At 33.7% G+C, this 27,135-nt stretch overlaps 3 protein-coding genes and 1 pseudogene across 5 annotated transcripts; 1 reads left to right on the top strand and 3 right to left on the bottom strand.

Annotated features, from left to right (window-relative positions):
- Positions 1-805: 805 nt before the first annotated feature.
- Positions 806-24,440, top strand: LOC120146553 (carbon catabolite repressor protein 4 homolog 1-like). 3 transcript variants are annotated; one of them, XM_039160079.1, is made up of 12 exons: positions 806-1,351; positions 2,295-3,048; positions 3,567-3,653; positions 3,733-3,816; positions 3,894-3,980; positions 4,074-4,160; positions 5,343-5,396; positions 5,495-5,586; positions 5,685-5,799; positions 5,989-6,133; positions 6,275-6,429; positions 6,602-6,837. In XM_039160079.1, exons 1-11 carry the CDS (start codon positions 1,188-1,190, stop codon positions 6,418-6,420), a joined length of 1,815 nt encoding a protein of 604 aa, XP_039016010.1. In that variant the 5' UTR covers positions 806-1,187; the 3' UTR covers positions 6,421-6,429; positions 6,602-6,837. The 3 variants fall into 3 exon arrangements, with proteins under 3 accessions (XP_039016010.1, XP_039016011.1, XP_039016012.1); XM_039160080.1 differs by lacking the exon at positions 6,602-6,837 and adding an exon at positions 24,430-24,440 and having other exon boundaries at positions 807-1,351; XM_039160081.1 differs by lacking the exon at positions 6,602-6,837 and having other exon boundaries at positions 810-1,342; positions 6,275-6,542.
- LOC120146555 (lipid phosphate phosphatase delta-like) lies at positions 9,685-13,147 on the bottom strand. Its single transcript, XM_039160082.1, is given in 9 exon segments — positions 9,685-10,115; positions 11,188-11,303; positions 11,672-11,800; positions 11,886-11,989; positions 12,395-12,525; positions 12,625-12,699; positions 12,784-12,879; positions 12,975-13,090; positions 13,093-13,147. Coding segments are annotated over 9 exon segments (1,218 nt in total). The 5' UTR covers positions 13,133-13,147; the 3' UTR covers positions 9,685-9,704.
- Positions 15,575-18,337, bottom strand: LOC120146554 (annotated as a pseudogene).
- On the bottom strand, positions 22,061-25,244 carry LOC120146666 (serine/arginine-rich SC35-like splicing factor SCL33; the record flags this gene model as incomplete). Its single annotated transcript, XM_039160171.1, has 5 exons — positions 22,061-22,257; positions 22,337-22,450; positions 23,984-24,139; positions 24,707-24,784; positions 25,069-25,244. Coding segments are annotated over 5 exons (621 nt in total), but the record flags the coding sequence as incomplete, so codon positions are not given.
- Positions 25,245-27,135: the final 1,891 nt, after the last annotated feature.

Raw genomic sequence — 27,135 nt, 5'->3', positions numbered from 1 at the left:
GGTCATTTTCGCAAATCCAAAAAAAGTTGGTCAAAATCGTATATTATCTGGGATTTTTTGTCACTGAGGTTATTTTCTCTTTTATAAATGGTCCAAACATTCTAGTTTACTCAATTTCTTCGTTTACCTCAAATTTGGATAAGCAAAACAAGAACATACTAAAGTTTATAGTGGCTAGGAGCGTAGTTTAGCCAAAACGAAAATATTAAAGATAAAAGAGTAAACTATGTGAATAGTCCCCTTTGTTTTTCGTTTGACCGACTTTGGTCACCAATTTAAAAATTAACGGTACATGATCCCTAACGTTATCAATCCGTCCAATTTTAATTCCTAACATTACTGATCCGTTTGATTTTAGTCTCTCAGCCTTTAATTAGCATTCGATTTTAGTCCCTCAACTATGTCACATATTCGTTAAGGGTTATCGACAGAGGGACTTAAACAGATGGACCGATAATGTTAGGGACCATTTATCCTTAATTTTTAAATTAGTGATCAAAGTCGGTAAGACTAAAAAAAGGGGACTATTTGCATAGTTTGTCCAAGATAAAAATTAAAAAAAAACTGCTTGTCCTCTTGCCTTTGATCATTAATATAAAGAGCTAAGCTCCCAATAAATGAGGGGAAAATCCAAACAAAGCCGCTAGTCTTGAGCTGCACCGCCATCGCTCCGCCGCGACACCTTCCACTTCCGAATATTCTATTTATATATTTATTATTTCCTGTTAACTTATTGCTACTATTTTCTTTTATGTCGTTCAATTATTATTTTTTATTATAGTTTTCTCTCGTTCAATATAAATCTAATATTTTCCCTTTTCATTTCCTCTGTAAAACCCTAATTACCATTCCATCTCTCGTTTCCTCCTTCACCCATTACTTGGATAAATTCTTTTCCGAACCCTAAAACTTGTTTCAAGATCAGCTGTTAACTTCGCATTTTATTCTTTATATTAAATTAGGTTTGTTTGATTTGAAAGAAAAGAAAGGTGATTTTGGGTCAAGGCTGGCGGGTTCTTGGTTCATGTAAATGGCGGATCCGCCTGGACTCCGCCCCAATAGAACTGCTCATATTTTCGAGGTCATTTCTTGTTCTGCTGATATTGTTAGTGTGGGGTTGGTTTTGATAGGCTTAAAAAGCAGTGATCGTTGCGAACTGTGACAAAGGAAGCCGCGGAAGTTGAAGCATGCTGAGCCTGAGCGTGCTACGGGTACACCTCCCTTCTGATATACCAATTGTTGGCTGCGAGCTCACGCCTTACTTGCTCTTACGCCGACCTGACAAAACCGTTACTACCGATGACGTACCTGAGTCAGCCCCTCTTGATGGTCACTTCTTGAGGTACAAGTGGTAAGTTTTCTTAAATCCCTCAATAGCATTTTGTATTATTTGTTACCAGAATGAATTTGAATAAAAATTAAAGAAACCTTTTTTAAAGCTTCTCTGTTGTTATCTGCTGTCTCTGCTTGAATTGGAATGACACTTCATAGTTGCAAAATATGCCATGATAAATATGCTCTTCAAGCTAGAATGTTCTGTGGCTAATGGTAATTGTTATGGGTGTTATTATTACTGTGACCACCCTGGCATTTTTGTCTCTGTAAGGTTTGCTAGAATGTTTCAACTTAGATTGAGAAGTACTACATATAAAATGTTTCTGTAAAAAGTACGGCATATAAAATGTTGGTTATACAAAGAAGGAATCATCCAGCTACCAGAGTGGATGCATAGTAATCACCCATTTAACTGCTAAAAGGGTGGTAATGAGGCATTTAATATTTTATTGCCTATTTCAGCCTTTTCTGTTTGAAAGTAAGTCTAGTTACATTCTGAAAATTATCAGAGATGCTCTGGTGCCTTGGAAGGTAATAGGATGTTGCAGTGGTTTCCATATGTTTCATCACAAAAGATCCTAGGACTTTACATATAGCAAGTAGAAATATAAAGTTGAATTAATTGTTTATTCCTTGGAGGGTATTTAGATTTTGTTCGCTTCAAGACAAAAATCTTTAACCACTATGTTAATGAGAGACACATACTTTGGGTACCTTGTAGTTTCACTGAACAATTTTGAGGAGGATATTATGCATTCTTACTGTAATTGCTGGATTCTTATTTTGGAAAAGAAATTATGTTGACTATATATCTTGTGCATATTTTTTTGTGGTTTAAGATCTTTTCAGTTGTCTGCTTCTGGGAATTAATTGGAAACTTATATAAAAGGTTGTCTGTTTCAATTTTCCATTTATATTACCTGTCTAATACAAAATTCCTTTTTTGGTCTGTTTCGCAGGTATCGCATACAAAGTGATAGAAAAGTTGCTGTCTGCAGTGTACATCCGACTGAGCAAGCCACATTGCAGTGCCTAGATTGTGTTAAGGCTAAAATACCTGTTGCTAAAAGTTACCATTGCTCTCCTAAGTGCTTCTCAGATGCGTGGCAGCATCATCGTGTTCTGCATGACCATGCTGCAAGTGCTGTAAATGAAAATGGAAATGAGGAGGAAGAGATATTTGGCCGTTTCAATAGCACAGGGTCTGGAGTTATTAATTCTAGCTTATCCGGTTCAGCATCAAGTGCTAGCTTGACCAATGGTTCTACACCTCTGTATCCCGCTGCAGTTACACAGAGGAGTGGTGGTGAAACCTGGTTTGAAGTTGGACGCTCTAAAACATATACACCTTCAGTAGATGATATTGGCCATGTTCTCAAGTTTGAGTGTGTCGTTGTTGATGCAGAAACGAAACAACCTGTTGGACATCCCAATACTATTTTGACATCTCGTGTTATTCCTGCTCCTTCCCCTGTTCCTCGGCGCTTGATCCCAGTAAGTGGAGTTGATATGATGGGTCAGCTTGATTCAGATGGCCGTATGTCATCCTCTGGAACTTTTACAGTTCTATCGTACAACATTTTGTCTGACTCGTTTGCCAGCAGTGAGTTATACAGTTATTGTCCTTCGTGGGCTCTTTCTTGGCCATATCGCAGGCAGAATTTGTTGCGGGAAATTGTTGGTTATCGTGCAGACATCGTCTGTCTTCAAGAGGTAATACTTTCAGTTAATATCTGATGAATGGTGATAGGAACTATTTAGAACTGTTTTGAACTGAAAAACAGCTTTGAAGTTTATTGCATGAAAAAATTGCTTCTATGTTTAATGTTAGCTATTATATTTTGGGTGTAGATATAGAGCTTCTGAACATTTTTCAATTTTAATTTAGATGAGGGTTTATGTTCAGTTGTATCCCTTTTTTTCCTTTTAGATACAAAGCATCCTTATATGTGTATACTTAAAAGAGTTTATTTCCCTCAACTTGTTAATCTAAGAGTGAAAGTGGAGATGAGTGATGCTAATAAGGAAATTATTTCACTCTTGCTCCATCTTTGTTAAGAAAGTAAGGAGTTTTCCCAACACAAAGAAGAGACAATAGTAAGAGAAATAATTTTGTAGGCCAGAATTTCTTTAGGTGCATTCAACTCATCATTAGCAAGAAAACAACTTCTGCCTTTGGTCATCTAGATGAACATTGTGTGGCTAATTACCATCTGTTATCTTCTTTTCAGGTGCAAAATGATCATTTTGAGGAATTTTTTGCCCCCGAGATGGACAAGCATGGGTATCAAGCTTTGTACAAGAGAAAGACGAATGAGGTAGCTTAAGAGTTTCCAATTTTCTCATCTTGATGGTTTAGTGTTATTACACTTATGAATAATATATGTTATACTGCAGGTTTATGGTGGAAATATCCATACAATTGATGGCTGTGCTACTTTTTTCCGTAGAGAGAGATTTTCCCATGTCAAAAAATATGAGGTTTGGAAGTATTTCTAATGTTGTATACGGATTTATACATATTTTTCCTATGCTAAAGTAAATAATGTCTTTTGCAGGTTGAATTTAATAAGGCAGCTCAATCCTTAACTGAGGTTGCAGTTCAAAGTTCTCAGAAAAAAGCTGCTTTAAATCGTTTGGTTAAGGTAATAAATTGATTATAACTAATTTGGATCTGTATTCATTCTCTCACAGTACATAATTCTATAATAATATCATGTAAATTTTTCTGTCTGCAGGATAATGTTGCTTTAATTGTGGTTTTGGAAGCAAAGTTTAGCAATCAAGGAGCTGACAATCCTGGGAAACGACAGCTTCTCTGCGTGGTAAAAATTGTTGATTTTATTCTTCTATGCTACTTGCTGGGCTTCTCTATTACGTGTTCTCTAATTTACATGATTTTAGTTCCATGATTTATTTATGGTCAAAACATGACATTACATGACTAGTGGTGATTGATAAGATTTTTGACAAGGTTTTTTATTGGGCTGTTGGCAAGTTGAACAGGATTTAATCATGCCGCATCTGTTTTGTAAAAGGGTAGTTTATGAGTATGTTTAGCCTTGCAGGCCTGAATTCAACTAATGGGCTATGTTACCTGGGTTTTGTCTTATGCTATCTCTAACTAAACCTTTAGAAAGGCAAGTTTAGTACAACTTGTTGGTCTTGTTGTAAGAGGAGTATATAGATGGTTTCATAGAAATGGAAGTGCATAATTTGTTGCTATATAGTCCTACAGTTGGTATGTATGTAGGCTCTAGATCCTAGTACAGGTGTGAATCACTCTGTAGGCTGCAGGTGTGAGGCTGGTTTTGCTGCAGAAAAGTGGTGTAATGTACTCTAAATGGTTAAGGACTTAGGAGTGTACCTATATGTTAGTCAAATAGGATTTTAGTCCTTTATTTTGTGCAGCTAGAAAGTTTTATTGTGAAAATAAGCATATTCTAGCAATTACAAACTATGTTGCTCCAAATCTTCATTTTTGTTTAAGTGCCCACGTGCGGCACTTTAAAAAGAATGAAGATTCGGAGCAACTTAGTTTCTAATTGTTAGAATGTGCTTATTTTCACAATAAAACTTTCTAGCTGCACAAAATAAAGGACTAAAATCCTATTTGACTAACATACCTGTGTTTGACACTCGCCCTCTGTTTGACTAACATAGATTAGAAGTAACAAAATCCCATGAAACTTTTGCATGTTATATTATGACTAACCAAATGTCAATTGGATTATATTAGTTTTGTTATTATGTGCTCTCTCTCTCTATTGTATTGTATTTGTTATGCGTTTTGGTTCTCTTAGTCTCTTTATTTACTTATTTTCAATTTTTATTTTTTCAAATGTGACATGGAAATGTTTGCCATACTCATTTCTTATCGAAGTTGGGCCATTCTTTACATTCATGAATGTTGACTTATCTAAATACAGTTTACATATTTATTATATTGTTTGCAACTCGTTCATTTTATGTAACTGTTTCCTTCTATTCCTGGTTTTGGAATGCAGGCAAACACGCATGTAAATGTTCCACCAGAGTTGAAGGATGTCAAAATCTGGCAGGTTTTAGTTTTTTCTTTAATCTGTATATCTATTTATACATACATGTGTCGATATTTCAAAATAGTCACTCATTTTCTGTTTTCTTTTTAATGTTTTAGGTGCACACTCTCTTAAAGGGATTGGAGAAAATAGCTGCTAGTGCAGACATTCCAATGTTGGTGTGTGGTGATTTTAATTCAGTTCCTGGGAGGTAACACTATTATCCTTTACCCAATGTTAGATTAATCAGTGTTTGAGATCCATTTTGTTGTATTAGACTTTTTCCAAGTTAAATATATTTTTGTACAGCGCTCCCCATTCACTTCTTGCTATGGGAAAGGTAGATCCACTGCATCCAGAATTATTGGTAGACCCTCTTGCAATTTTGCGTCCTCACAGCAAGTTGACTCATCAGTTACCACTGGTAAACTCTCTTTACCGCTTCAATAGAAAGCTTATGTTCTTTTTTTTCTTTTTGTGCCTTATCATCACCGATAACAATGATTTGGTAGGTTTTTTAAGAAAATAAAGGAAACAATCTTCAGTGGTGAAAGAGGCTAGGATTATACATTATTCGAGGGTTGTGTTTGACGAAGTTTGTTTCTTTGAACAGGTTAGTGCATACTCACCCTTTGCGAGAGGTGTTGGTCTTGGTTTGGAACATCAAAGAAGAAAAATGGACATGACAACTAATGAACCTTTATTCACAAATTGCACAAGAGATTTTATCGGCACCCTGGATTACATATTTTACACAGGTGGGTAATTCCTTTAAAACACTTGAATAATAGGATAGTGAATATACAAATTATAACTTGAAGCCTCATCTCTGAAATTCTTGTCTACTTAGATGTTTGATGTATAGGCTAATGCAGTTGCATGTTGTCTTGTGCTTTCAGCGGACTCTTTAGCAGTGGAGTCCTTATTGGAACTCTTGGATGAGGATAGCTTGAGGAAAGACACAGCGCTTCCTTCTCCAGAGTGGTCATCTGATCATATAGCACTATTAGCTGAATTCCGGTTCCAGCCAAGGCCTAGATGCTAACACTTTAAGGTATGCCGTGATGCACCCTCGATTTTAATTTACACAACATATACACCCAATTTTTCAGTGATAAGATAAAAATACACGAGTTTCCATTTATGCATAGTTGCATACACGTGCAGTACCTCTCTATCAGGAAAGATTGTATGAATAAAATAACAAGCGTTTACCTGTTGTTTAGGTCCCCCGAGAAGCCGATGGATACAGATAAAAGGTATTTGTAAGAACGGTAGATCATGGTCCCTGTGTTTTATGGTAATCTCTGATGGAGGGGTCCTTACTTTGGTCTATATGCCTTGTAATATGTCAAACCTTTGTTTCATAGAAAAATGATTTTTCCTTTTCCATTTTTGTTTTTGTTTTTGGCTATAGAAATGTCCACCGGCTCAGTATAATTTTAGCGAATTGTCCTTTGTTTCATTTTTGTTTTTAATTAAAGGCATGCCTTCCTTCCTCTCATCTTAAAGTGTCATGTTTCATTTTGCCTCCAAGAAACAACATTTTAATTTCTTTCCCCTCTTATGCAATTAAGTATTCTGAATGGTCCATTAGTCATCAGTTTTGAACAAACAATCAATCCAGCTTTTGAGCTGAGACTTGGCTTAAGTTTTTCATCGGAGGACTGACTTGCATTAGCGAGCTTGAATAGGGTTCGAACCCCAATTTAACTAGATTGATAGTTTCACTATGTTCAAAAGTAGTAAGCATATGAAAAGGAAATTTGTAATAGTTACAGGTAAACCTGTAATTGAATCGTCAATAACGATTAATCTTAATCATTAGCAGTTGTATTTTTTAACGGTAAAATTATGGTTAGCAAAATTAGTACATATTGTAATGGTTAATTAAACTGTGTAAGTTAAACGATATAGTTAATTGATTGTAAACACACCTAATGTAAACCTAGTAGTAGCAGTGAAGAGAGGTTGTATTCTTCACTTTCCTTGTCTCCTACGAATCTATTGCTGAAACATGTAGAGTATTTGCCAAGGAAAGCCTGCCATAAGCTTTGTCCAAGTCAAACCCATTCCATAATCGCTTGCAGTTGTCCATATTTCAACAGTCAGTTTTAAGCTTTTTGGGACAATTAGTAAAAAATAGTTTAACATGGTATTAGAGTGCAGACAATTATTTTGCTTTGGTGTTGGAGAATTTAGATACAGTTGCTCTCACAAGTTCAAGCAGCAGCTTTAAGACAAAGGAAATATGTAGTGAGGAAGAGGAGCAACTTGTATCGATTTATATTGATTAATATGTAAACAAATCAACCATGTGGATTCAATTTCCAACATTTCAATATTCAAGACAAGCTCAAACAACATTTCTTTACCATCAAACACAAGGAAATCGTCAGGGTTTCGTCTCTTCAACACACACATCAAAAATAGATTTATTAAAAAAAAGAAATGATGGCAGATGGGGGAAAGTGTGCTGGAGCCTTACCATAACCAAAGCAACCACATCTTTCTCAAGATTTTCAGGGTAAATGCATATATTAAACAAGGAAAATAAATTTTGCAGCAGGTTCCAATCAATACAAGAAATTGAACTGCATGTTCATATTTCATAGTTTAGCTATATGTATAGGTTAAAAACCATAAAAATAAAAAATAAAAGGAGTAGATGCCTGAACTTTCCCATGTACGCCTGACCTTGGTTTCAGTTTTCAACACCCCAAGTGCTTATAAAGATGGGAAACGAGGATGTTTCAAACAAGACAAACTAGTTTTTTTTGTCCAGCTAATGTTGTACTTGGTGATAATACTTTTTCTTTTTTGTTTGTACAACATATATGATATCTATTATCGAGTGAATGAACATCAGCTGATCCGCATCCTTGTTTTTTTCTTTTTCTTTAAAAAAAATAAATCTTAAAGTCGACTAATATCTCACATATGAATGTAATAGTATTATATCAAATACTACCATTTTATTCTCAATGTATTACATTTACATAAATCATTATAATGTTTTAATAGGGTTCTCAGATCACTCATTAAATATTTATATTCATATATTTTTATATATTATAATTAGAATGAAACTTACAAATTAATAATCGAAAGGTCAATGTTCTTAAATTCAGAGCCAAAAGAAAGATGTAACGTGTGTGAGAAGTAGGAGAGGGGGATTTCTTCCTTATTAATGATTTCCCTTTGCTGACAACATTTATCAACATTGTTTTTTTATACCTTTTCATGTCTAATAATAAGTTGGTGTGGACATTGGACAACGACAAGGCGTGGTCCTTCCCTTCCTAAATTAGCTGCAGTTTTAGTTGGAGTCAACTGTCTGTCAAATTATGGGTTCGTGACCTTGTGAATTTCAGTGGCTCCTGCTATTATAGATTTCATATTGGTAATTAAAATTGTCTTAGTGTTGACGGAATAAATGGTTCACGATGATTATAAGTAGTTCATCCCTTTTGATTTAAATGAAGAATCGTAATTGGTGATTAGACGACCGTTGGTTGGTGTCTAAGTCTTCTATCTCCATGAAAAAATAGAAGAGGAATTGGCTAGAAGGAAGGTAATAGTATGTTCTCTTTTCTGAGCCTTGATCGATAAGTTTATGGTGCCTCTTAGTGATGATATCAAACATATGATCATTGTGGCTACTAATAGATTGACACAGTGAATATGATCGACCGGCAATAGATTTAATTTTGATAGATCACATGGGTCTATTAGAGATCATGTTGAAAGATTGTTGATTTCCAAAGGACGTTAGGCGTTTGAGGTCCTTCCGAAGATACGAAGATGCTCTTACTGAGTCTTCCGAAGGTCTTGAGACACTGTTTATATAGACGGTTTGTATAATTAAAACACAAAGTTCGAAGATCAAATAATTAAAAATAAAGTTCAAAGATCAAATTATTAAAATTTCACTATTAAAAAAAACTTAAATGTAAATGGAATCCTCCTCTTACTTTTATTTATCATATTATTTTTAATTAATAGTCAATTTTTTAAAGAAATTTGAAACTTAATATAAATTATTTATATAATTAAACTTCAATTTATGTATAAATAATATTTAAAATTGATTTAAAATCTAGTTTCCTACTAGAGTGCAAGGTATCCCTTTTCTTCCAAGTTAGTCAGGTTGAAGGCGAACGTTAACAGATACTTCCAAATGGGAGGAAGATGCTAATATCTTTTAAAGCAGAGGGGCGTACAAAGCTGCTATGGGGACCATTTCATTAACAAAAAGAAAATGGACAAATTCAGTACCAAACATAAAAATGAATTTACAAATTAGCTGCAGGCAGCCACTAAAACAGGTTACAACCTCAGGTGAGAGAAGAGGGATGGGACGAGATCTACCACCGACCACGCAAGGCCTGCATACTGAAGGAACCGGATACCGGTGTCTACATCGAATAAATCCTGGTTAGAGAAAAATAACATCTTGTGGATATAACTTGACTGCTTAATCTCACTGGATTTCTTCTCTGTAGCTGAACCATTAAGCATTGGGATATAGCCGGTTGATTTTATAGGGATACCCAATGTGTTCGATACTACTGGCAGAATCCATTTTGCGAGAGCCTTGCTGCAGAACTTGACCATCAGGATTGTTGGTATCCCAACGAGCATTCTTCCCAAAAAAGCAGGAATCGTGAGTTGAGAGGTAAATATCCGTGGAATGGCTTCGTGGTGGAACTGGTGGTATGTCTGCTGAATCCCAGCCACCTGCTCAAAATTAACACTTAAAGTTACATCGATGAATGTAAATTCAAAACCTTGTATCTCTGTTAGATGCTCGTTTGATTTTTATGATGCAAATGCAAATATTGTACCCTACTTGTTTCTAACAATGAATGATGCTCACTTAGAAAGTAACATGCATGTCTATGTATAATTTTGGGTTCCTATAAATGCAGGGCTTAAAGCAAAGTGACTTCTTTATGATATTAGAAGAGCAGTTGATCTGCTTCATCTGTAGGGTAGGGAGCTGAACTGCCAATGCAATAGAACAAAACCCAACATCACTTGGATGATGAGCACATTACTAAAATCACAAACCATAACCATATTCTATATGCCAATGTCAAGACACAGAATCGTACTCTCAGTAAATTCCTGAGATGAGGACGTTTACTGTTATAATGGTACAAAACACCATGTCGGCATGTTTGAAACCACCAACCACAACATTTCTTCTACTTGAATTTGCTTCATCTTTTTTGTTTTGGCATGTATCAATATCCATTTATTCATGCCAATAATTTTTGTCAAAATGCAGAACCCCAGCTTATAATTACTCTTGATGCATCTTCTAAATGATCCAACCAGCTACAGAAAATATCTTGCCACAGCAACCGTCGCTCCCTAATGTCTTCAGGAGTTGATTTGCTATCTAACCATAGGCTTTTTGGAGGGAAAGAAAGGGCATTTCTCTTTGGTGTGCTATGTAACCATAGTTGTTTGTCAAGCATGAAGTTCACAAAAGCAAATGATGTGACACCAAAACAGAATAGGCCAACTTCAAAATTTTCAAGGCACAAGCAGCGTCAGCTATCTTATCAAAACAGGATGATATGGTGTTTGCCCCAGAGACAAATCAGACAATTCCCTCTTATTAAATGAAAGAAACGAATCTCAGTTCTCACGAATACCAATTTATTGTTTCTATGTGCTTATGATCTTTAACTTTTTTGGATTCAAGATTTTTAATTAACTTTAAAGGCAATAATTCATCAAAAATGCATTCCTACAATAAATCCAGTCATAACAGAAAGTAGCTAAGACATCAATTACTTACAATTCCAAATGCAACACCGTTGAAGGCAGTATGATACTCGAAACTTGGAGTTGGAAACTCAGGAGTGGGATATGTGAAAAGCAAGAGGAAGCCCAGGGCAGCCCAAAACGATGTAACTACAACAGGAAAAGTAGGCATAAACAATATACAAAAAATGTATTATGTTTCAACATTCAAATATTCAACTAGAACCATGAGCATAATTTTGTTTCAAGCTTTAAGATTACAATCATATTTAGTAAGTTAAAAAGGTCGCTGGTCATTTTAATCAACGGAACCAAGGCCAGGGAAATAGTAGACTAGCTATCCCTAAAAGTTCCCATTTTTACAGGAACTACAAGGTAGAATGTCCTCTTTATACAGAAATGTCAAATTCCTGGTTTAGATCCTTAATCACCTCATTGGATTGGTGACAATTCAGCCTGCTCAGACAGATTCTTTCGGCTTATGAAAACACAAGTGAGCTGAATGTAGATTTACTTACCATTTTGTCCAGAGACAATAAAGGCATCCACATATTCATGAACTGTTAACCACATCACAAGAATCACAAACCCTATGACGAGACCGCCAATGATATCAATTAAGCTGTGCATGCCAAGGTAGATCCTTCCTACCAATGAAACAAAGTTCGGCTGAATATTGCAATAAGGAAAACCAAGAGCAACACCAAGAACTTCTGAAGAAAATTAACTTACCGAAACCAATGAGGCCTACAAGCAAGCAAGCAAGGGTGACCGCACCAAGTTTCACACAAGCATCTTCACTCTGTGTGTAGGATAGAACGTAGTGTACAAGGAATCTGGAAAATACCAGCTTATAAGTTGACAAGTAAACGTAGTAGAGTGATTAATTTGTTGTGAAGGACTGACAATCTATCAGACCTCCATAGCTCTTATTTTAGTTTCCCCTTGTTTTCCCATCCTACAAACACATGAGAACTATGAAGTTTCAATGAAAATACGTATTCTGTTCAAAATTATTGAGGATATGACTTTCTAGGTGTTTTGAAAAATATTGAAGGACAATAAGCAACACAATCAAACCTCTGTAGATACCCTCAAAATACTTCCTACACGATTTAATAGTGTCTACACAACCATTTTCTCAAAGTCATTTAGACAACAGCTTATTGATAAAATGTGAACCACAAATGCTCGCACAGCTTCCGAATCAAAAGGTTTATGTAAATAGGAAACCTTCATACCCAGATAAGCATATTGTGTTGAGAGTATGAGAAGAAGGCAACCCGTATTCCAAAGCATTGTCTTCTTCATCTTTTGTGGCTGTTATTCTTCTAACAGGCGGACAATTTGGTCTAGGAGCTGATACCACATCCTATAAACACAGACCATCAAGCAAAATGCAAATCAATAGTAAAATTTACTTCATTCAACACATTATCATAAAAGAAATGATAAACCATGTAAAAAAAACCTTTATGCAGTTTCCTAGATAATCACAGAAAGCCATTAACAGTGTCATTTGCCTGGCCAATTTCCCATGCCCACTCTGGAAACATCATAAAAGGAAATAGCCAATGAGAAAAATACAAATCAAAATTATCCAAAAGTGAAAGCAAAATAGAAAACATACCCAGAAAAGCAACGGAAGAAACGCAGTGTAAAAGGGCACAGAAACCACACAGGACAACCCAGAAAAGAGAGCATCCAAGAATTTATGCTGATGTTTCTGAAAAAACAAAAACAAAACCCATCAAACAAGAACACAAATGATCGAACCAAAAGTAAAACAGCAATCTGGGTATTGTTTATTTTGGTCAAAACCTGGATCTTGAGGATGGTAGAAGTTCCTCTAACAACATGGCGAGAGACCCAAGGTTGCAGCAAAGATCTAAACTTTTTAGTTACATTGAAATAACAAGCTATTACAATCCATGAAAAATTGCAGATAACACCAATCCTTGCCACACTACACTCTCCATTCAACCTCTCCTTTTCTTTGTGTTTTCACTTCTTTTCCCTCCTGCAAACGGGGGATCAGAAGAAGAACCAAACGAAATAAAAGAAAACTACCACAACTGAACAGTTTCAAATAGATCAAAGGAGTTTGGGAGGAAAGTTTGAGGAAATTGGCTTCGTTGTTTTGGATTTTCCGTACAGAAAACAATAAATCTATGAACTATTAATCATATTTTGGTTTAAAAAAAACCCCAGATCTTTTAGTCCATGGCTTTGTTGGACTTTGGCTGGCAGTCAACAACTCTTAAGGGTCAGCAAAGACACACGGGATTGGAAGTAAGAACATTCTAAATTGCTTAGAACCACACGTTGGGGGCTCTCGGTTTTGCTGTGAATCAACTTGCTGCTGCTCCGTTTACTTTTTAGGTTCACATTTAATGAACCAACCTATCCATATGCCCTGTGTTGAACTTCATTGGACTTAAGTTCTCATGTGGTTGAAAACTATTATTTTTAATTTTTTAAGGTTGAACTACAAATTTTATCACTCAACTTTAGTTTTATTTCTATTTTAGTTACTAAATTTAAAAAATAATTTTATCATATAACTTGTCATTGTTAATATTTTGATCACTTTATAACTAAATCACAATTAGTGTAATGACATGATATGTTTTTTGTTGACCGTGATTATTTTTTTTATTGATGTATGAAGTCACGTGTTGTCCACCTTATTTTCTTTTCATTTTATTATCTTCTAAATAATTTAATGTATTATGTCATAATATTTTAAAATAGACATAAGTCATAGAATAGTTACATTTGTATAGTTAATCTCGTGTTTTCTTGATATCTTAAGAATATTATAATAAACAAACAAATATGATATTATAAATTAACTTATTTGAAAATGATCATACATTTTTAGTCTTACTCAATCAAGTGACTAAAGATATTGATCTTATCATGCAGAAACAAATTCTTTATTTATTTAGAATCAAATTATATTTTTGATATCTTGAATGATAGAATATAGTTTAATTTCATTTTCAACAAAGTCTCAACTTTGGTCTTTTACCGTGACACCTCGAACTTGATTGATCGAGTCTAATTAATTTTTAAACTCTGATTTTTATGGGATGGTAGATCTAGTGATTCTTATTATTATTATGTTAGTTATCGATTTTGAGATTTTAGTCCACTTAAATTATGTCACGCCGTTCAAATTCTGGTCAAATAAATTTCATATGCACTTAAAAGCTAGTAGTTTGCCACATGACTTTAAAAAAATAGCGAAGAAGAATAAGAATGAAGGAAAAAAGAAAATAGTTAAATTTAAGAAAATAATAAGAGAAAAAATTGGAAGAGAGTTAAAAGAAGATGTATGGTGATTATTAGATAATATACAGTGTCTAATCTATTATTAAGGTTTAGTTTAGGTCAATTAAGAACGGACACTAAACTGGGAGTGCTAATTTTAGAAAATTATATTAGAAATTCAAAGGTATAAAATTATAAAATTCCAGGGATACTAAAGTAGATTATCAACTTTTTACCTTTAATTTGTTGTAATAAAATTTCAGATAAATGAAAGTTAAATTTCAATTTTTTTTTTTTTTAGAAAAAAAGAACTACTAGGTTCAGTTTCGAGACATAGACATGGTTTTTTTTAATAACATGGGACATTGACATGTTAATCAACAAGGAAGAAGACGTTTAACATCTAAAGTATATGACAATTAGGGAGGCTTGGTTTATGTAATCTTTATTTTGGCATATATTTTTAAAATGAGCATTTTTTTTATATGTTCGTTTCTTCATCATCTTTAAAACCATATTTTAATACGATCGTTGCAAAATATCGATTAGTCAAGTTGATTTTTTTTATAAGATTAAAAAAATCCTTATTTAAGAAACCTTGTACGATTGTATTTAATTGAGCTTTGAGTAGCTGTAACTCTACTATTGTGATTGAGCCAAGTAAGAAGGTTAATTTATCTGGTTCATGAGTCTTGATGCATGTATCATTTGGTTGGTAAGGATAAAATCATTGAAGTAGTGATCAGGGATGGACCTACATTATAGGTGGGAGCAATTGCCCCTTCCAACTTTGATGGTCTAATTACATTTTAGGTCATTAGTAGTTTTGAGACCATTATAATTAAGTCCCACCCTGCCAAAAAATTTTAGTATAATTGTTTTTTAGGACATTGCCAGTTTGAAGTTGATGGAATTAAGCTTTTACCCCAAATTTAAATGGTTTAATTACTTTTTAAAACTTTTGAATTTTAAATTTAGTGAAATTAAACCCTTCATCTCTTAATTTTTATAGTTTAATTATATTTAGTACCCTATTTTAAAGTTAAGTAATTTGCCCCCTCGTGATTCAATTCTGGTTCCATCCGTAATACTGACTGCTTTAAATGCAAAAAACAATGAATTTTTTTTGAAGGATAAACATGGACTTTACTTGATAAAACCCTCGAGAGAGTTAAATTACATCACAAATAAGAAGGGTATACTTCTCTGCCTTGCTTGCTTTTCTATAACATAAAGAAAATGTATAAAATTCCATTTATTTCATACATAATTATGGTAAAATCTATCTAATAGATGAAGAGCACATCCCTCTTGCCCTTCATAACATGCCTCCACAACCCAGGAATATGCACACTCTTTATATAATCTTTCCATTCTATGCTTTCCACATCAAATCCAAAGCTCATCTTCTCTTCTTCAGACATCTTCTCCAGTAGTCTCATGGTGTTGCTGTTGTCAAACCTAACAATTGTTGTTTTTTTCTTCTGTCATTTGACCATGATTTCAAGGTTATATGCAAATGTGCAATCCATGGCTGGACTGAGATTTAATGCAAACTGTTTTCTTACCTTCCTCCATAGAATGTGTACGGCTCGTATATGTTGGCCAAGTACTTTGCCTGCTCCACTGACTTCCTGCATACCGCTTCGAGCTTCTACGACAGCTTCCCGCTCCAAGACGCCACTGTTTCCAATCTGGTTCTGTCCATGGCGTCTTTCCAGAGGTGGGCAGAGAAATCTTCCATGGAACTGAACAGCTTCATTGATGGGACATGTATTGGGATGCCCTTCTAGTCGTGAAAAGGCCACGAGTTGAAGTGCTCATGGAGCATTCTGGGTAGATCTTGGAAAACCAGTGGATTTACAACTGATGATGCAATGTGGTAGATGTTAATATCTGGTTTTGGGGTCATTCCATGCCTTGCAATAGCTGCCAAGGTTGCATTCACAACCATATCGGCTGGAACCTGCAACGTTTTGCCGTTGTTTTAATTCATCAAACACAATAGGATCAGAATTGGGATCAACAAGGAAACCTGTTTGCTGCCCTTTCACATTGCATAATACTATTGGATCCATCATCCTAAGATAGAAACAAAAGGCTAGTCTCATCTTTTCTTTGAAACCTTTGCATTATATATATGAACTTAAAACAAGAGATACCTATTTCCTTCCATCCATCCAGGAAATGGTTCTCTGCAGGTGCTCTCGATGACACTCGGTCGAATTATCACCACCGGTATTTCTCCTCTCATGTTATTGATCATCATTTCTCCCATAGCCTTTGTGAATACATACGTGTCTTTCCATCCGTGTTTTCTAGCCCTGATCGAGTGTTAATCATCGATTCCATGCGTAAATGAAACAGAAAAGTTGAATTCATCATAGATGAACAAATAAGAAATGTTTTGTACACTACTGTTTCTATGTTATGAGTGAGATTCTAAATGTTCAGAACACATTCTGCACTTTCTCGAGCTTTAGTTAAAAAAAAAAACAGAAGGGAAAGAAGGAAATGAGAATTCTCACCTTTCTAAACCCAATTCTTTCATTTTCTGAGCCACTTCACTTTCATGACAACCTTCCTTGGTATCTCGAGCCAATACAAACTCTTCTTCGATATCTAACTCGGGTACCAATCTCGGTGTGGTTTCCGAAATCAAAATTTCCCTTGCAATGCAATCTCCCATGTCAAATGGCTTTTCCATAACTCTTCCTTGTCTTTGGCCATTAACATATGCTGCACATAAAAACATTATGTTTATACATCCATGAGTTTTCTATGTACTGGTTTTGGTTACTTGCCAGTTGAAACTTGCAAAAAGAGTTTAAGTTTCCTGCACTTCTTGGCAAAACCAATGAGATGGCATGCTCCGCTTGTATTTACATCCATGGCAACATCATATCTGCAATTCAACAACTGCTATTTTCAATTAAAATTTTTCAATGATCTTGATCTCAACAGTTCCACAATCTTAAAGAGCGGATAAAAATAAAAGATCAAAACCTTTCATCAAAAGTTGTATTAGCTGCAGAAATCAGCAACGTCATCATCCAGTACAAGAACAGATTCACAAACATTTCCTGCCACAGGGACAAGTTTGCTCAACATGAAACTTTGGTAACTATTCCCATATGTTTGTTGTAGACACTTGAAAAGCTCAGCAATTATGATCTAAAACACAATAAGAAGAAGAAGAAGCAAAAAGAAACTAAAATTTTATTCAATAGCTGGAAAAATCTTTTAAACATGCGATAATCAAGCAAGAAAAAAAAGGCAACAATATACATAACATACTTCAGTTTTCAATCTGTCAATTGCCGCTTCTTTGCTTTATGCCTTCACCAACACAAATATCTTCCCAACATCAGGCACAGTTCGTAAAATCTTCTCAATAAGAACTGCATATAATCAATATAAGAAAAATATCGAAAATATTATATATCATATACTTTCTTGGTGAGTCGAAAAACCTATAGGATATATATAAACTTAGAAATTCTTTTAACATATTTGTATTGGACATAGACATGTCTATTTTAGGCCTGAACCAATAGAAATAATAATTTGGGTACGTAGTTCGAATCTTGAACAAGTCTAAGACACATACTTGTATCCAACACTGAGCTCGATCGAGTCCGACGAAAAGAAACATACCTTTGGCAAGAAATCCAGTTGTGCCAGTAATGAAAAAAATCCTTCCCTCTAAGGAACTTAACAATGCCAATGCCATCTTGCAACTCCCCAAAGCTAGTTGATCCTCCGTAAGGCACCAAGTTTTTAACTGCAATATCTGCCTGAGTATTCCCATTCGGATTAGTCAACACGATTAAGATCCCGGCATCCATAACCGCCGCACCGCGATCAGCACCTTTAACAATTCTCGTCCTTTGTCTCACAGCTGAAGAAGCCCCTTGGCAATGCGCGAGATTACAGTAGTTAGTGGTGGTGGTGTGGTTCAAGGAGTGACGTTTATTGAAAAGTTTGCTCGGAGAAACAATTGAGGAACAAGGCCCCCATCAAGCTCCAAGAAAAAGGAGAAGTTGAGAAGAAAGAGAAGTATGAACCAACAAATTAAATCATTTTGTTTAGTTTCAAAATAAAAATGGTTGGCTAAACAACTTAACACTAGTAAGCTAACCCTGCCCTATAATATAAGAAACAACAACAACAAATATTTTAAAAATAGTGGGGTCTGGGATCATGAAATTGAGAGATGTCATAAAAGAGAAAGCAGAATGAGGTGAGTTTAAGGGAAGCATGATATGAGAAATAGGTATAGTTTAATGTAAAATTTTCATGCAAAGGCTCTCTTTAAGCCATTTCTTTCAAATAAATTCATGCTTCCCGACATGGTGGCACTTCTTTATTTATTTATTTTTTTCATCTTCTTTTGATTATATATGTCGTTGCCTGAATTATTGGTTTACTTTGGCTTTTTAAATGTTTGCTTAGAAAGGGTGTGGGGAGATAAGCCGATTACTGAGTAGCCATCCATAGTTTGGGGTTTAAGCTTCCACACTCGTACATACGTGGTGAAATACCCATTTAAAGATTTTTTTATTTCTTTTAACTAGTTTAGTATTTTTTTTTTTTAAGCACTTATCAAGTTACCCAAATGGTCAAAGAATTGTTATTATTTTTTTGAAGTCTCAGGTTCGAGCATCATGGATGTTATGAATGTGAGTATTCAATATAAAAATATTCAAGCACCATGAATAAAATTATGTTTCAATTTTATCCTAATTCTAATAATAATAATAAACTAAAAATGTTTTAACTAATTTCTGCATGCGCTGCCTTCATTAAAATGAACGTATATTGAGTTTCCGATATCGGTTTGATGCGATTTAAAAATCGTTGGAAAGCTAAGAGACATCCGGTCATATCTATAGAAGAAATATTGACCGAATAAGATCATGACCTCATTCGAAACGCAGTCGCAAGTCTATTGTTCTGATATTCTTCTTTTCCAAGGCTTGTTTGTGTGGATCAATTGGAAATGCTAGTCTATCTTCCTTTTATGTGAGCCTTGTTATGCATGTATTAACCATGAACTTTACTATTTAATACTTTTAAATTATTCATATTTTATATAATTTAAATTAAATGACAGAGGAATACGGAAGAAAAACAATAATGGAAAAAGAAACAGTAATATTATTTTAAAAAATATAATTTAATTTGAATTTATATAACTATAAAAATGAGTTTTAATGATTTGTTAACAGAGTAGGTTTGGGAAAAATTAAAGCGTCAAGTATTTGCTATAACTATTTTAATTTCTTATTCTTCTATTTAACATTTAATAAAAAGTTAATTAAAAAATTATTAAGTAGTCACTTCTATTTTGTATTAAATTCTACCTGTTGTATTTAAAATTGAGATCTTTAATTAGTGGAATCGGACTGCATATTAACAATTTCTTTTATTTTTAATAATATAGATGACACGGTAATATTTGTTTAGATTTTTTTAATATTAACAGTATATATATACCTTACAAACATAGTTGCTCAAATTTAAAACTTTTAAAAATAACAACACTCTTTTTTAATTACTGAAACCATTTGATGGATTCACGTATTAACAATTTCTTACACATTATCAAATTGGATTTGGCAATATAATAATTTAAGGATATCAAACTAATCCTATAGTTTTAAAATAATTATTTTGGATGTCAAATTTCAATGGATCTTAATTCACATTAAAATTATGTTTTAATCTTAGTTAATTTTAAATTTTGATTCGATCTTAAAAATTAATCTCATATATATATATATTATATATTATATATATATATATATACATATATATATATATATATTATATATATATAAAGCTTAACTGTTATTTTACTCATGTAATGAACTTATATTGATAAATTTGTTCATATTTATCCGTAACTAATAATAATCGTGACAAGAATTTTTTGAATGGTTTCAGTGATAAAAGAAAATGTTGATATCCTTAAATGACTCAAATTCGAATAATTGTGTCGCAGACAATGAAAAATGTATGATTTTAAGTTAGGGGCGAATTTTAAAATTTTTAGAATGAACGAACTTATAAAATTTTAAGAATATGAAATTAAATTACCAATAAAAATTTGAAAAATCTAAAATATATATAATAATTTAAAAATCTATTTGATCGTTTGGTAGTCTATGGGAGATTTCGGACTACAAGTCAAATATCAACCTAACATGCCCAAGGCTTCATATGTGATCTTAATACTAACTCATTTAATTTAATCATAAACTCTCATTTGTACGAGCTTTACTATTTTTGGACCTTAGACTTGATTAAACGATGGGTCATAGTCCATAAATCTAGGCTGGTCCAATTTTAATAAATAATAACTTGTTCGTGGGTATGTGTATTATCCAATCATAACTTTTCCATACTATAAATTGTTGATGAGATTAAATGGATTGTGGTGATTATTAATGATTTTTTTTTATAATTTGGAAGGATTATAGTTTAATGCTCAAGTTAGTAGAAAAACTTAAAGGGTAAGTGAGCAACATCTATAGGAGATGAGATGAGATATTGTGACTCAAGAACTCATTTAGCTATCTCAGTGGTTAAATGAAGTGTTGTTCTTAGAGATTTGTTCAAATAATTATAAAATTAATAGTTAAGAAAGAATATGAACATATATTACTTTATAATCACCTCCAGATTATTCAAAAAAAATATTGTGACTTAAGGGAAGAAAATGATACTTTCTATAACTTTTTATAGTAGCATGTGGTGTGGGTTTTCGGACTACAAGTCAAATATCAACCTAACGTGCTCAAGGCTTCACTATGATCCTACTTTAAGTTCATTTAATCCTAAACTGTCATTTGTACCAGCTTTACTGTTTTTTGGGCCATAGTCCATAAATCTAGACTGGTCCAACAATTTTAATAATTTGCTATTGTACATGTGTATTATTAAGTCATAACCTTTTCATATTGTGAACAACTGTAAAGAGTATAAAACTAGTGTGCTTGTGCTATGCGGTAGCTAAAATACGGTTAAAATATTATATAGACAATTTGATCAATTATCAATCAAATTAAAAATTTACTAATATATTGATCTAAAATGTTATTCATGCCAACATAAACTATGTAAATATTTTAATAATATTTTTTGTTACAATTTAAAAATATACATAAATTTTAAAATTAATTCAAATTTAATATCAAAGGTGACATTTTAAATTATAATAAAAAATATTATCCATTATACATATTTATTATTTTATTATGATTTCAATAACGTTTTAGGTTATAACAAAAAAAAATATTACTCTTTCCACATATACGAGAACACTACATTGATCAAAGGATGGATATATTAAGTTAGCACACGTCATCACCTAAGTGATTATAAAAAAATATTTACTTGTTGAAGTCTAAATTTTAAAAAATATTTACAAAATGTAACAATATACCATGCCAATATAGTTGTTAACGGCAGATAACCTTAAACTAAACATTAGTTGTGATTTTAAAAAAATATTCGAGTGACTAAAACAAAGCAAAAATAATAGTTGAAATACTAAACATATAATCACCCTAAAATTAATTCATTCAAGAAGGTTCAAACATTATTACTAGCCACAACCAGCGAAGGAACTCAACAATCAACTTTGTTCTCATTATACAATCCTCAAGACAGGCTAAATTTATCATCCGACACATGTACATACTAATACTCACGCCATCAACTCAGTCACCTAGAATAGTCCACACTTGGACTCCTGCTCCTACTATAGGGTGACCTTGAGTATGATCGTCCTCTATACCTCCTATCTCTGGGTGAAATTGACCTACACCAAATCGAAAGGTAACATTAATACAAACCCTTCATAACCATAAATGATTAAACTAAAATAATGATCAGCTTGCCTCGAGTAACGCCTTTTCCTAGGAGGAGAGTGATAGTCTGGACTGCGGGAGTAACTTCGACTGTATCGCGGTGATCGAGAATAACAAAGTGGGGAACGCCTATATGACCGGCTCCTGTCATTAACATCATGCACAAGCATAACAATTACGATCAACATTAACATTGTCCAATTAAAACTTTATAACCAGAAATCCTTGGAAAATAAAAGTCTTTTGTCTTCCTAAATTTTTTTTGATAAGAATTGCAGGGCTAGTTAAAAACCCCTTCATTGATTAATGGAGCTCGTAAGGGAACTCCTTAATCAGCGGAAGGAGGAAAAGAATGCTTTAAGATTTTATTCATCACAAGAAGTTGCAAGAAATACAACAACGAAAAACACCCCTTACAGAAACGGAAAACCATAAAACAACAACACTGAACTCAACCTATTCCTGCCTTAGCTAAGACGTCAGACTCTAAGTTAGCCGTCCTAACAACCCATCTAACAATTCCTTAAAAAACCTTAAGCCTATCAACTATGTCTTTAACAATAAAAGCATACACTTCTGGACTTAATTCAACGTTCTTAATCCAGTCCATGCCACTCTGCTATCACTCTCTATTATCAATCGTTCCTTAACAATTCCTTGAAAAGAGACAAAGAAAGAATCCCTTTTGAATAGTTTTAAGCTCCATCAAGGTTGGAGGACCCGGACCTGAAGACTCCTTGAAAGAACCTACAATCAAACCAGTATAATCTCTTAAACTCCACCTAATCCACTTCTCTTCCAGTCAGAACTAGAAGCAGCATCAACATTCAATTTAATGAAGCCCTTAGGAGGAGGAGACCAAAGGATTTTAGTTACGACCGCCTTATTGGAGGAGGAACAAGAATCCCCTAGAATGAACAGAGATAAGAGAATCTTTAAGGATAGGGATCTCTTGATACTTGGCTAAAAACTAGGAAGCAAGCCTAAGCCTTGCTAAGAAAAATAATTCAGCAAACACAATCGAATTCCTGACTTTCCAAATGGTCCATAGAACAACCCCGGGAACAAATGACCATATCGTAGAATTGTTCTTCAAATCTTCCCAAGATTGGAGAAAAATCTTAGCATTATGAAAAACAGAATTGAGCCTCCACAACTTCAAGAATTTATTCCATAAAGACCACCAGCAGAACAAGAAAAAAATAAGTGTGAGGAAGACTCCTCCACCAACTTGCAAAGAGGACATAAAACATCATCAATACCTTGAACCCCTCTTTTAACCAGTTCAATCTTACATGCCAGCTTCTGAAGAACTACTTGCCACATAAAGGATTCCACTTTTGGAGGAAGCATAGCTTTCAAAATTATATTTTTCCAGAAATGGACCTCCTCCGATCCTGAAGAGCACATCTAGACACAAGAGCTAACATAATACACACCATCCCCACTGCCTTTCCATATCAAACCATCATTGGAATCTTTGGAAAGTGAGAAATTGGAAATGATAACCATCAAATTTGACCATTGTTCAAATTCCCAATCATTTAAATTTCTTCTGAATTGACCATTGTCTTCCTAAATCCTTCTATTCATTACAGAATAAGAACATCAACTGAACAGTAGCTATTTTCGAATATAAACAATTATGGCATGCATTACAAAAGAACCCATTCTTACCTTCTGCGGTATCTTTCCCTCATTTCTGAAGGTTTCTTCCTGTTTTCCTCAGCAAATACAACAGTAAGTTCTCGTCCAAGAAGAACATAACCATCCATACGATATTTTGCATCAGCAGGATCAAGATACTGAACAAATCCGTAACCACGTGGTTCTCTGCACCACAAATAAGGTATCTCCCATAAAATAGCATCAATGTACAAAAAGTAGACATCAGAGTTCTCAAGCCAAGCCACACATGCTCGATGACTTTAAAAATCACAAACATGAACCTGACTCCAGAAACATGGAAGATCATGATAGCAAGCCAATGTTTCATACAGTTCAAGTATGAGACTACTAACCTTGTGGAGACAAATTTTAATTGAATTGGTTTTCTTCAAGACTTGCAATTCTTCATATAGAGTTCAAAACCAAGTTCCTTCCAATTTGATGTAAAATTAAAGGTCATCTTGGAAAGCACTCATACCTTGAAAGCATCTTCAACATAGTACTCTTAAGTTCAAAGGTGTCTTCAACAAAGTACTCTTATTACTTCATTGTTGTCTTCAAAACTTTCAATAAAAACAACCAAATTCCCATAAACCGATGTAACTGACACAAAAATAAAAAAATCCCAAAATCCAAACCCTTATGTGGGACAGGATGAAGACGTGATATTACCAGACAACAACGCATGAACACACTGAATTACCATTTTCAGGAGTAAAATATTATACTTACCCAGTATAATAATCTCGAGGCAGGTAGATGTCCTTAAGGCAACCAAATCGCCCGAAAGGTCCACGGAGATCTTCTACGCTGCACGTGAAGCTCAATAAGAAATTTATCAGCCCCAAGAAAATCACTTTGACAAGACTAAAATTTAACTTGTATTTAGAACAAACTTTTTTGTTCTCACAAAAGTAAAACACACAAAAGCTCCTTTGTTATGTCTGGGTATGAAACAAAAATGACTGATAACATAAATGCAAAATGTTGAGGCGTCTCCCAAAACGGCTTTGCTTATAATCACTAGCATGGAAACTAAAACCAAATAAGGCTACCAAAGAACCAGCTCCAATCAAGATGGAGACAAATCAAACCTGCAGTCGTGGCGAAGGTTTCGAACAAGAAGACTTGTGGGAAGATCTCTACCACGACCACCGCACCGACCCCTAGGGCTAGGGCTGTGATAGCTCCTACCATAATCCCTTGGTGGTGAGGGACTGTAACTGTAACTTCTACCCCTCGTTTGCAACAAAACTGAAACATTCAATAATCATGAGATTGCATTTAGCATTGACCAAAATTGAGAAAATGTGTGCATGTATTGCAAACTGAAAAGAAAAAAAAAAACTTGACAATCCTACGTCTCCAATGCAATGAAGAACTAAGACATGTATAATTTTCAGCAAAATGCATAATTTTAATTGCATTTAAAGAATTTCATCGAATGAAGGCTTGATTTTGAATTATTAGTTTTTTCTTTAAAGACAATTCATAAAAAAAATAAAGGAGGTAACAATTAAACGGAGCCTTAATATTACCAAATATATCAACATTCCTATTACTTTTCCCCCATATTTGGAAGCTAAGTCAAATTCTGTTTCTAAATCCCAATTCATTTTTCCGCCACGAAAGTATTTCTCTAAAATAAAGATACAAACTCATGCGTAAAAATTACAAAGAAGAAGGAACAAAAGTACTGAACATGTACCAATAAAATTACTCCATAAAAGAAAACAATACAATTACATAATTCCGAAGAAAACAAACTCTAATTACGACATTATAAAATCTTAATGAAAGAATAAAAGAGATTTACTAATCAGAAATTTAAAAGAAGGAAGAGATAAGAAACTTAATTGTTTCGCGAAAAAGACAGAAAATCCTAAGCTTTCAATTGTTCAATCTTCAGAGTAATTTTGGCGTTTAGATGGAATTGATCATCACCTACCTTCAGATTTTAACTCAAAGATATTCTAAATAAAAAATAACTCCAGAAGCTTCCTGCTCTACGCATCCTAACCGTCCAAGTGTTTTCCATCGAGAGTATCAACGGTGGAATGCCTCTAAGTTGGTTCGGCTGGATCCGCAAATGGGCCTTGATCCAATTAAAACACAGCTGAAACGCCTGCTGCTTAAAATGGTACACAAAATTAAAAGGCTTAATAAAATTAAAATCCAAACTATATATTTTTTTATTTAGGTGTATAATTTTTTTCCAATTAATTTAGTTATCTAACATTATAAATATTATTTTATTCCGATCATAATAACTGTTAAAAATTTTATTTAACACGTATTACATTTAAAAAATTTAAAATTTTTATTTAAAATAAAATTAACTTAAAAATATACTTTATTTAAAAAAACCTTCAAAGTTTTTAAAAATCTTAAAAAATTTCAAAATTTCGAAAACTCTAATTTCAATCTCTATACCTACACAGATCACCATCATTTGCCTCCGTTTTCATCGAACCTCCACCGTCAAGGATGATGCCAAAACTCCAACGGCTGAAACCCCTTATTACCGTTCCCAACGTTACTGCTAAAATCCTTAAATCTTAATACTCAAATCCCTAAATAAAAATCCTACATCCCTAAATACTAAAATTCAAATTTCGAGATCCAACCGAATTGAAAAATCTCCTCATTAATGTCTATATGCAGGGTCTAGGGGTTAGATTGCGCAACCTCTGCGTAAACAAGGACTTCAACAAACTGCGGGTTGGTGTTGGGGGAAGCACGAAGAGAGGTTGAGTTTATTTGTTTGTTTGGTTTTTTTAAAATATTTTTTAAAAGAATAAATTTTTTCAAAAAAATATAAGTGCAACACATGCCACTTATTGACAGAGAAACATAAAATAATAATGCTTATAATATTAGATACCTAGATTGACCGAAAATAATATAAATACCTAAATAAATAAAAAGATATAATTTGAGATTTTTTTTATTAAACCAAATTAAAATGTTGATCCAAATAAATCCATACTCGAAATCTGACCTGAAATTGAGAGCCCTAATAACGAAGACTGTAACCATCTCTTACTCATCTCGAAAACGTACCGAGTACTTGGTACGACATACTACATAGGGTTTTATTACGTCTGGTTGAAGTACTTAAGAGTATTAATGTTTTCTTAAAATAAAAATGCAAGAATAAG

The sequence above is a fragment of the Hibiscus syriacus genome, unplaced genomic scaffold, assembly GCF_006381635.1.
Source record: "Hibiscus syriacus cultivar Baekdansim isolate YM2019G1 unplaced genomic scaffold, ASM638163v2 tig00110930_pilon, whole genome shotgun sequence".
NCBI classification, from domain to species: domain Eukaryota; kingdom Viridiplantae; phylum Streptophyta; class Magnoliopsida; order Malvales; family Malvaceae; genus Hibiscus; species Hibiscus syriacus.
The sequence above is the reverse complement of the archived record's forward strand: the minus strand, read 5'-3'. Positions and strand labels throughout refer to the sequence as shown.

What these genes read in the sequence shown, in the direction of transcription:
- LOC120146553 (XM_039160080.1), top strand. Translation starts at nt 1,188, where the DNA reads ATGCTGAGCCTGAGCGTGCTACGGGTACACCTCCCTTCTGATATACCA. An exon ending in CACTTCTTGAGGTACAAGTG is followed by an intron (nt 1,352 to 2,294) that starts GTAAGTTTTCTT and finishes TCTGTTTCGCAG; the next exon opens with GTATCGCATACAAAGTGATA. An exon ending in ACAAGAGAAAGACGAATGAG is followed by an intron (nt 3,654 to 3,732) that starts GTAGCTTAAGAG and finishes GTTATACTGCAG; the next exon opens with GTTTATGGTGGAAATATCCA.